The sequence below is a fragment of the Salvelinus fontinalis genome, chromosome 6 (genome assembly GCF_029448725.1).
Source record: "Salvelinus fontinalis isolate EN_2023a chromosome 6, ASM2944872v1, whole genome shotgun sequence".
In the NCBI taxonomy this organism is placed as follows: Eukaryota; Metazoa; Chordata; class Actinopteri; order Salmoniformes; family Salmonidae; genus Salvelinus; species Salvelinus fontinalis.
Window position 1 is genome coordinate 4,417,798 of NC_074670.1, and position 12,090 is coordinate 4,429,887.

Consider the following 12,090-nt stretch of genomic DNA (forward strand, 5'->3'; position numbering starts at 1 on the left):
CGCTGTCTGTGAGAGACAAGGACTGGACCGGCGCTGTCTGTGAGAGACAAGGACTGGACCGGCGCTGTCTGTGAGAGACAAGGACTGGACCGGCGCTGTCTGTGAGAGACAAGGACTGGACCGGCGCTGTCTGTGAGAGACAAGGACTGGACCGGCGCTGTCTGTGAGAGACAAGGACTGGACCGGCGCTGTCTGTGAGAGACAAGGACTGGACCGGCGCTGTCTGTGAGAGACAAGGACTGGACCTGCGCTGTCTGTGAGAGACAAGGACTGGACTCTGACCAGAAACTCAATAAGGAAACAGACTTTTATCACCTCTGAATACTCCCCTTCCATCTCTGTCTCTGTCTCTGTCTCTGTCTCTGTCTCCTTCCTGTCCCCCCTATCTCCCTATCTCTCCCCCCTCTCCCCCAGTCTTACCTGAGGCTCACAGAGTCGTAGGAAGTCGACGCTGAGGTAGGCCTTAATGCCGTCCATGGCTCCAGGAAGGGTGACGCCGCGCAGCAGCAGGACAGTCAGGACCACGTAGGGCATGGTGGCTGTGATCCACACCACCTGCACAGGAACACATGGACTCAACAGCCTGGTCCACTCTGTTCTATACACCTGGACTCAACAGCCTGGCCCTGCTCTGTTCTGTTCTATACACCTGGACTCAACAACCTGGCCCTGTTCTGTTCTGTTCTATACACCTGGACTCAACAACCTTACCCACTCTGTTCTGTTCTATACACCTGGACTCAACAGCCTGGCCCTGTTCTGTTCTGTTCTATACACATGGACTCAACAACCTGGCCCTGTTCTGTACACCTGGACTCAACAGCCTGGTCCTGTTCTGTTCTATAGACCTGGACTCAACAACCTGGCCCTGTTCTGTTCTGTTCTATACACATGGACTCAACAACCTGGCCCTGTTCTGTACACCTGGACTCAACAGCCTGGCCCTGTTCTGTTCTATACACCTGGACTCAACAGCCTGGCCCTGTTCTGTTCTATAGACCTGGACTCAACAACCTGGCCCTGTTCTGTTCTATACACCTGGACTCAACAACCTGGTCCTGTTCTGTTCTGTTCTATACACCTGGACTCAACAGCCTGGCCCTGTTCTGTTCTATAGACCTGGACTCAACAACCTGGCCCTGTTCTGTTCTGTTCTATACACCTGGACTCAACAGCCTGGCCCTGTTCTGTTCTATACACCTGGACTCAACAGCCTGGCCCTGTTCTGTTCTATACACCTGGACTCAACAACCTGGTCCACTCTGTTCTATACACCTGGACTCAACAACCTGGCCCTGTTCTGTTCTGTTCTATACACATGGACTCAACAACCTGGCCCTGTTCTGTTCTGTTCTATACACCTGGACTCAACAACCTGGCCCTGTTCTGTTCTATACACCTGGACTCAACAGCCTGGCCCTGTTCTGTTCTATACACCTGGACTCAACAGCCTGGTCCTGTTCTGTTCTATACACCTGGACTCAACAACCTGGCCCTGTTCTGCTCTGTTCTATACACCTGGACTCAACAACCTGGTCCTGTTCTGTTCTATACACCTGGACTCAACAACCTGGCCCTGTTCTGTTCTATACACCTGGACTCAACAACTGTCCCTGTTCTGGTGTTGTGTTCTGCTCACAGGGCCAAGATCTGAGCTGACTTCACCTGGACACCCTGTTCTATAGTGGGGTGGCTAAGCTTTAGTATCCAGAACAAGGGCACATTTTATGACAAACTAACCACATTTAGGACATATGTACATTTATGTACCCTGAAACATGTACATATGGAGCCATCAGAGATTTGGACGCTGAGGACCGTGGCAGCCATCTTACCAAAAATGTCAGTCAACAGTAACACAAATTCACTATTTTTAGATAAAAGTACTACATTTCAGCAAAGAGGTATATTTATATACCCTTAAAATAGGTTGATTTGGAGCCACTACAGATTCAGAGAACCGCCTACCTTCCCTGAGGTCTTGACCCCCTTCCAGAGGCTGAAGTACAGAACCACGATGACCACAGCTAGACAGGATGTTAGCTGCCAACGAGGGAGTCCCAGGTCAGCTATACCCTCACTGTCCTGTAGGTGGAGCACCCCACGCCTGGAACATAACAGTTATAACAGGTTATAACAACGATTCAACTAACAGCTAGGTAACTAACAGTCCCAGGTCAGCTATGCCCTCACTGTCCTGTAGGTGGAGCACCCCACGCCTGGAACATAACAGTTATAACAGGTTATAACAACTAATCAACTAACAACTAGGTAACTAACAGTCCCAGGTCAGCTATACCCTCACTGTCCTGTAGGTGGAGCACCCCACGCCTGGAACATAACAGTTATAACAGGTTATAACAACTAATTAACTAACAGCTAGGTAACTAACAGTCCCAGGTCAGCTATACCCTCGCTGTCCTGCAGGGGAAGCACCCCACGCCTGGAACATAACAGTTATAACAGGTTATAACAACTAATCAACTAACAGCTACGTAACTAACAGTCCCAGGTCAGCTATACCCTCGCTGTCCTGCAGGTGGAGCACCCCACGCCTGGAACATAACAGTTATAACAGGTTATAACAACTAATCAACTAACAACTAGGTAACTAACAGTCCCAGTTCAGCTATATAACAACACAGCACAATGGTACCAATGACTAACCACAACAACTAACTAACAACATATAACTAACAACACAGCACAGTGTTACCAATGACTAACAACACATCATACTAAGTGGAGAAACACTGCAGTAACTATCAACTAAGAATGAAGAGAAGAAGAAGAAGAGGTAGAAGTAGAAGAAGATGAAGATGAAGAAGAAGAGGATACCTTTGTGTCAACTGAATGGCCCTGACTCAGACGAGATGAAATTGCTCCCAGGTGGAGATAAAGAAAGTGACTGCCTGTCTGTTCATGACTCCATGACAGGCCTGAACTGTCAAAACAAACCGCCTTTGCTAAAAATACGAGACACCTGGATACAATAACAAGAACACTGGAAACTGTATCTCCATGGACGACCAGGACTATGAAGACATGGTTACAGTATCTCCATGGACGACCAGGAGAATGAAGACATGGTTACAGAATCTCCATGGACGACCAGGAGAATGAAGACATGGTTACAGTATCTCCATGGACGACCAGGAGAATGAAGACATGGTTACAGTATCTCCATGGACGACCAGGAGAATGAAGACATGGTTACAGAATCTCCATGGACGACCAGGAGAATAAAGACATGGTTACAGTATCTCCATGGACGACCAGGAGAATGAAGACATGGTTACAGTATCTCCATGGACGACCAGGAGAATAAAGACATGGTTACAGTATCTCCATGGACGACCAGGAGAATGAAGACATGGTTACAGTATCTCCATGGACGACCAGGAGAATGAAGACATGGTTACAGTATCTCCATGGACGACCAGGAGAATAAAGACATGGTTACAGTATCTCCATGGACGACCAGGACTATGAAGACATGGTTACAGTATCTCCATGGACGACCAGGACTATGAAGACATGGTTACAGTGTCTCCATGGACGACCAGGACTATGAAGACATGGTTACAGTATCTCCATGGACGACCAGGACTACGAAATCAGGGTTACAGTATCTCCATGGACGACCAGGACTATGAAGTCAGGGTTACAGTATCTCCATGGACGACCAGGACTATGAAGTCAGGGTTACAGTATCTCCATGGACGACCAGGACTATGAAGACATGGCAACAGTATCTCCGTGGACGACCAGGACTACGAAGACATGGTTACAGTATCTCCATGGACGACCAGGACTACGAAGACATGGTTACAGTATCTCCATGGACGACCAGGACTATGAAGACATGGTTACAGTATCTCCATGGACGACCAGGAGAATGAAGACATGGTTACAGAATCTCCATGGACGACCAGGACTATGAAGACATGGCTACAGTATCTCCGTGGACGACCAGGACTACGAAGACATGGTTACAGTATCTCCATGGACGACCAGGACTATGAAGACATGGCTACAGTATCTCCGTGGACGACCAGGAGAATGAAGACATGGTTACAGTATCTCCAAGGACGACCAGGACTATGAAGACATGGTTACAGAATCTCCATGGACGACCAGGAGAATGAAGACTTGGTTACAGTATCTCCAAGGACGACCAGGACTATGAAGACATGGTTACAGTATCTCCGTGGACGACCAGGACTATGAAGACATGGTTACAGTATCTCCATGGACGACCAGGACTATGAAGACATGGTTACAGAATCTCCAAGGACGACCAGGACTATGAAGACATGGTTACAGTATCTCCATGGACGACCAGGAGAATGAAGACTTGGTTACAGTATCTCCAAGGACGACCAGGACTATGAAGACATGGTTACAGTATCTCCGTGGACGACCAGGACTATGAAGACATGGTTACAGTATCTCCATGGACGACCAGGACTATGAAGACATGGTTACAGAATCTCCATGGACGACCAGGACTATGAAGACATGGCTACAGTATCTCCATGGACGACCAGGACTATGAAGACATGGTTACAGTATCTCCGTGGACGACCAGGAGAATGAAGGTATGGATACACATAGACCAGGATGTGAACCTCTGGCTCTCTCAGGCATAATGTCTTCTGGGTCCAGGTTTCAAATAAAGCCTGATTATGTATGTGCACCTTTGTGTAATTTAATACCAAAGAGAGAAAAAGGTGAAGCTGGTCCCTCTCAAAATATCCATACTTGACGTGTCAGAGCAAAAATACTTTAAGGAAGAAGTCAACGGTCTCTGTTCAGACTCGGATCTAGAGACGAAACTCCAAACTCACTCAAAGTACTCGGCTGCGGGGGTGGACTTGTGTGTGTCGTTGAGGGAGTTGTTGAAGTCCCAGAGGTCTGAGCAGTTGGGGCTGTTCCAGGTGTTGTTGCAGTGGACCCAGGGTAGCTCCCCGGTGAAGGAAGAGAACAAGTAGAACAGGGCCCAGGCTATAATCACGTTGTAGTAGAAGCCCACATACAGACTGATCAGGATCACTGTGAAACCAACACCTGGGGGAAAAAGGGGGAAAGGTGAAAGGTCATAGGTCAAGATCACAATGGTTTAGAATACAGATTATAGCAGAGGTAGACAGAAAACACAAAACAGGGCAAAATATCACAATACGTAACTGATATCAACTGGAAGTATCACAAAGGCCAAAGGTCATATCTGCTCCTGGATACCTCAAATAAAACCACTTACTTTGAACGTCAACACTCTACAATCTTACATATTTACATAAACACTTTCAGAAGTAAACTAGACAGAACACTTGATAACACAGAATTTTAAAGAGCGCCTAAAATGAAAGACAATAACCAGCCAAACTTTCTAAAGGTTGTCCTCCGCGGTCTCCTCTCTACGCTTTATTTATCCCCAGATCTGCCCTTTCTGTTCGTTTAGCCCCGTGTCCACGCGCTACTGTTCACTTTCATCATAACCTTTAGGACTAACAAGTGTCCAATCTCTTTCCTTCTGACGGCGATACGATGTCATGGCTCTTTTCCCATGGCTCTTTTTAATCTAGAATAAGTGATTATTTGTCGAAGCGGAATCATTAGCATCACGAGTGATCACGTCGTCTTTTGAAAACATTGATCGTTAGGAAAAGCAGAATGTGTCGATCGGATGTAATTGCAGCGATTCCCTGTTGAGTGACAACAGCTATTCCCTCTGTCTCAGCTAGGGGGCTGGGTGCATGTGAGACTCCCTCTGTCTCAGCTAGGGGGCTGGGTGCATGTGAGATTCCCTCTGTCTCAGCTAGGGGGCTGGGTGCATGTGAGATTCCCTCTGTCTCAGCTAGGGGGCTGGGTGCATGTGAGATTCCCTCTGTCTCAGCTAGGGGGCTGGGTGCATGTGAGATTCCCTCTGTCTCAGCTAGGGGGCTGGGTGCATGTGAGATTCCCTCTGTCTCAGCTAGGGGGCTGGGTGCATGTGAGATTCCCTCTGTCTCAGCTAGGGGGCCGGGTGCATGTGAGACTGATGATTAAAATGTCAACATCCAATACCGACACTCAGTAAGGGACCCTAAGATAGAGACAGATAGACCGATGGACGGATGGGGGAGGGGGGGGGGGGGGGGGGGTCCAGAGCAACGTCTGCAACACGGCGGTTATGATGGAGGGGGGGGGGGGGGGTCCAGAGCACCGTCTGCAACACGGCGGTTATGATGGAGGGGGGGGGGGGGGGGGGTCCAGAGCACCGTCTGCAACACGGCGGTTATGATGGAGGGGGGGGGGGGGGGGTCCAGAGCACCGTCTGCAACACGGCGGTTATGATGGAGGGGGGGAGTTAGAACGTGACAGAGAAGGTCACATTTCTTCCTTTGACACTTGTCATGTAAATTCGATGGTTTCCGCTCACCGGAGTGTTTATCGATGTGTTGGAAAGAACGGGAAGATTGGCCCAAAATGTGTTTATCACCGAAGACAGAGAGACTCTAAAAGCCCATTTTCAGTCTTCCATCTGACTGGTGTTGTTTGGGTATTATCAATGGTAGTTATCTTAACACACACACACACACACACACACACACACACACACACACACACACACACACACACACACACACACACACACACAAACACACACAAACACACACACACACACTCTCTCTCTCTCTCTCTCTCTCTCTCTCTCTCCTACCTTTGAATATGGGGCAGATCTTCCAGACGCCAGCGGCCCCCTCTCTGTTGTATTGTCCCAGAGCCAGTTCCATATAGAACAGAGGCATGCCTGCTATCACCATGAAGAACAGGTAGGGCACCAGGAACGCTCCTAGAGGGGACACAGAGACATAAGGCTACATTAAGGCTTCATAACATATACATAGCATATACATAACAATACATAATGCTATCACCATGAAGAACAGGTAGGGCACTAGGAACGCTCCTAGAGGAGACACAGAGACATAAGGCTACATTAAGGCTTCATAAGACATACATAGCATATTCATAACAATACATAACGCTATCACCATGAAGAACAGGTAGGGTACCAGGAACGCTCCTAGAGGGGACACGGAGACATAAGGCTACATTAAGGCTTCATAACATATACATAGCATATACATAACAATACATAATGCTATCACCATGAAGAACAGGTAGGGCACTAGGAACGCTCCTAGAGGGGACACAGAGACATAAGGCTACATTAAGGCTTCATAAGACATACATAGCATATTCATAACAATACATAACGCTATCACCATGAAGAACAGGTAGGGCACTAGGAACGCTCCTAGAGGGGACACAGAGACATAAGGCTACATTAAGGCTTCATAACACATACATAGCATATTCAAAACAGTACATAATGCTATCACCATGAAGAACAGGTAGGGCACCAGGAACACTCCTAGAGGGGACACAGAGACATAAGGCTACATTAAGGCTTCATAACAAATACACACACGCTCCTACAGGGAATAGAGAGACAAAGGACAGGATGACATAGCACATACATAATGCCTTCATGACACATTCATAGCCTATACATAGCGGCATCACCACGGAGAACAGGTAGGGCACTAGGAACGCTCCTACAGGGAATAGAGAGACACAGGACAGGATGACATGACATAGCACACACATAATTCCTTCATGACACATTCATAGCCTATACATAGCGGCATCACCATGAAGAACAGGTAGGGCACCAGGAACGCTCCTACAGGGAATAGAGAGACACAGGACAGGATGACATGACATAGCACACACATAATGCCTTCATGACACATTCATAGCCTATACATAGCGGGATCACCACGGAGAACAGGTAGGGCACCAGGAACGCTCATATAGAGGACAGAGAGAGTACCTACACAATGGCTTTATAACACAGTCATAAACTATACATAAGCAATTCATAAGCATGTCTGCTATCTGCATGAAGAACTGGTAGGGCACAAGGAACGCTCCTATACGGCAACAGAGATATAAGGGCTTCATAACACAGGCATAACCATACTTAGAGCATTCATAGGAGCAGGTAGGGCACCAGGAAGGCTTATTTTAAAGGCAGAGAGACAGGACAGGATGAATGACATAGTCTTGCCTGGCCATCCATTCCATCCTGATCTAGTTGAGCCTGAGAGTCTGAGGCTAGACATGACAAGACATGACAATACATGACAATACATGACAATACATGACAAGACATGACAATACATGACAATACATGACAATACATGACAATACATGACAATAATGGTAGTGACATCTCATTTAAAGGGAACATGCATAAGGGCTTCATTAAACATTCATTACCATGCATAGCACATTCATAAGCATGCATGATGAAATTGAATTGAACCGGCATCCTGCAACATAATTAAAATGCAAGAACAAAATGCTATAATGTTATTTCCCCAACTCAGTTAACGTTCTGTGTTAAAACACCGTAATAGGTGTTCCTAACTGTTGTAGATAATCAGCAGCAGTTGGATCAGCTGGGGAGATCTCTTTTATCTTTAAAGGGTAAGGCCTCACACTCACCCCATCCTCCCTACCGCCTGCTCAAACACACATAGATAAGGATTCATCTCTCTCTCTTCGTTTTGCTCCCTTCCTTCCTTCCTTCCTTCCGTCCGTTCGTCCGTCCGTCCTTCCTTCCTTCCTTCCTTCCTTCCTTCCTTCCTTCCTACCTTCCTTCCTTCCTTCCTTTCTCTCTCTCTCTCTCTCTCTCTCTCTCTCTCTCTCTCTCTCTCTCTCTCTCTCTCTCAATTCAATGGGCTTTATTGGGAAACATATGTTTACATTGTCAAAGCAAGTGAAACGGATAAACAAAAGTTATATAAATAATAAAAAGTGAACAGTAAACATTACACTCACATACGTTCCAAAAGAATGAAGACATTTCAAATGTCATATTATGTCTATATACAGTGTTGTAATGATCGGCTATGAAAAGCCAACTGACATTTACTCCTGATCATTATTTGACCCTGCTGGTCATTTATGAACATTTGAACATCTTGGCCATGTTCTGTTATAATCTCCAACCGGCACAGCCAGAAGAGGACTGGCCACCCCTCATAGCCTGGTTCCTCTCTAGGTTTCTTCCTAGGTTTTGGCCTTTCTAGGGAGTTTTCCCTAGCCACCGTGCTTCTACACCTGCATTGCTTGCTGTTTGGGGTTTTAGGCTGGGTTTCTGTACACCACTTTGAGATATTAGCTGATGTACAAAGGGCTATATAAAATAAACTTGATTTGATTTGATTTATAACGATGTGAAAATAGTTCAAGTACAAAAGGGAAAATAAATAAACATAAATATGGGTTGTATTTACAATGGTGTTTGTTCTCCACTGGTTGCCCTTTTCTTGTGGCAACAGGTCACACATCTTACTGCTGTGATGGCACACTGTGGAATTTCACCCAGTAGATATGGGAGTTTATCAAAATTGGATTTGTGTCTGTGTAATCTGAGGGAAATATGTGTCTCTAATATGGTCATACATTGGGCAGGAGGTTAGGAAGTGCAGCTCAGTTTCCACCTCATTTTGTGGGCAGTGAGCACATAGCCTGTCTTCTCTTGAGAGCCATGTCTGCCTACGGCGGCCTTTCTCAATAGCAAGGCTATGCTCACTGAGTCTGTACATAGTCAAAGCTTTCCTTAAGTTTGGGTCAGTCACAGTGGTCAGGTATTTTGCCACTGTGTTCTCTCTGTTTAGGGCCAAATAGCATTCTAGTTTGCTCTGTTTTTTTGTTAATTCTTTCCAATGTGTCACGTAATTCTCTTTTTGTTTTCTCATGATTTGGTTGGGTCTAATTGTGTTGCTGTCCTGGGGCTCTGTGGGGTCTGTTTGTGTTTGTGAACAGAGCCCCAGGACCAGCTTGCTTCTCCAGGTTCATCTCTCTGTAGGTGATGACTTTGTTATGGAAGGTTTGGGAATCTCTTTCTTTTAGGTGGTTGTAGAATTTAATGTCTATTTTCTGGATTTTGAAATATAGCGGGTATAATTAGCGGACCCCAGACCTCACAACCATAAAGGGAAATGGATTCTATAACTGATTCAAGTATTTTTAGCCAGATCCTAATTGGTATGTCAAAATTATGTTATTTTTGATGGCATAGAAGGCCCTACCTCCACACACTCCCTCCCTCCTTCTCACCTCCTCCGTTCTTATAGCAGAGATAGGAGAACCTCCACACACTCCCTCCCTCCTTCTCACCTCCTCCGTTCTTATAGCAGAGATAGGAGAACCTCCACACTCTCCCTCCCTTCGTCTCACCTCCTCCGTTCTTATAGCAGAGATAGGAGAACCTCCACACACTCCCTCCCTCCTTCTCACCTCCTCCGTTCTTATAGCAGAGATAGGAGAACCTCCACACTCTCCCTCCCTTCGTCTCACCTCCTCCGTTCTTATAGCAGAGATAGGAGAACCTCCACACTCTCCCTCCCTTCGTCTCACCTCCTCCGTTCTTATAGCAGAGATAGGAAAACCTCCACACACTCCCTCCCTTCGTCTCACCTCCTCCGTTCTTATAGCAGAGATAGGGGAACCTCCACACACTCACTCCCTCCTTCTCACCTCCTCCGTTCTTATAGCAGAGATAGGGGAACCTCCACACACTCCCTCCCTTCGTCTCACCTCCTCCGTTCTTATAGCAGAGATAGGAGAACCTCCACACTCTCCCTCCCTTCGTCTCACCTCCTCCGTTCTTATAGCAGAGATTGGAAAACCTCCACACACTCCCTCCCTTCGTCTCACCTCCTCCGTTCTTATAGCAGAGATAGGGGAACCTCCACACACTCACTCCCTCCTTCTCACCTCCTCCGTTCTTATAGCAGAGATAGGGGAACCTCCACACACTCCCTCCCTTCGTCTCACCTCCTCCGTTCTTATAGCAGAGATAGGGGAACCTCCACACACTCACTCCCTCCTTCTCACCTCCTCCGTTCTTATAGCAGAGATAGGGGAACCTCCACACGTTGGCCAGGTCCACAGCGAACCCTATCACCGACAGGAGAAAGTCGATCTTTTTCCCCCAGGTCTCCCTCTCTTCTCCGGGGACAGGGGTGTGTCCGTGGCTGGGGCCCAGAGCGTGGCCGTGGGGGTGCCCAGCAGGGCTGACCAACGTGGAGGAGGTGAACTGGACCCCGTTGTGCTCCTTCACCAGAATCAGCTCCACCTAATATATCAGAATATATGTCATGTCACTGTTATCTACAACCAGTCCACCTAATATATCAGAATATATGTCATGTCACTGTCATCTACAACCAGTCCACCTAATATATCAGAATATATGTCATGTCACTCTCATCTACAACAGGTCCACCTAATATATCAGAATATATGTCATGTCACTGTCATCTACAACCAGTCCACCTAATATATCAGAATATATGTCATTGTCATCTACAACCAGTCCACCTAATATATCAGAATATATGTCATGTCACTGTTATCTACAACCAGTCCACCTAATATATCAGAATATATGTCATGTAGTTATGTCACTGTCATCTACAACCACTCCACCTAATATATCAGAATATATGTCATGTCACTGTCATCTACAACCAGTCCACCTAATATATCAGAATATATGTCATGTCACTGTCATCTACAACCACTCCACCTAATATATCAGAATATATGTCATGTCACTGTCATCTACAACCAGTCCACCTAATATATCAGAATATATGTCATGTCACTGTTATCTACAACCAGTCCACCTAATATATCAGAATATATGTCATGTCACTGTCATCTACAACCAGTCCACCTAATATATCAGAACATATGTCATGTAGTTATGTCACTGTCATCTACAACCACTCCACCTAATATATCAGAATATATGTCATGTAGTTATGTCACTGTCATCTACAACCACTCCACCTAATATATCAGAATATATGTCATGTCACTGTCATCTACAACCACTCCACCTAATATATCAGAATATATGTCATGTAGTCATGAACACTATAGACTGTAGGGAATAGGGCTCCATGTGGAACCTCCTATGAACACTATATACTGTAGGGAATAGGGCTCCGTGTGGAA

At 46.3% G+C, this 12,090-nt stretch overlaps 1 protein-coding gene across 3 annotated transcripts in view; it reads right to left on the minus strand.

Moving 5' to 3' along the window:
• LOC129856874 (sodium-dependent dopamine transporter-like) overlaps positions 1–12,090 on the minus strand; it is a 30,577-nt gene that overhangs the window by 16,293 nt on the left and 2,194 nt on the right. Inside the window, exons 3-7 of one of the 3 annotated variants that reach the window (XM_055924603.1) lie at positions 10,963–11,203; positions 6,707–6,838; positions 4,851–5,070; positions 1,969–2,107; positions 421–555 (exon numbers count right to left, since the gene is read on the minus strand). In XM_055924603.1, the coding sequence (XP_055780578.1) occupies positions 421–555; positions 1,969–2,107; positions 4,851–5,070; positions 6,707–6,838; positions 10,963–11,203 (867 nt within the window). The other 2 variants (XM_055924606.1, XM_055924604.1) reach the window with 2 other exon arrangements.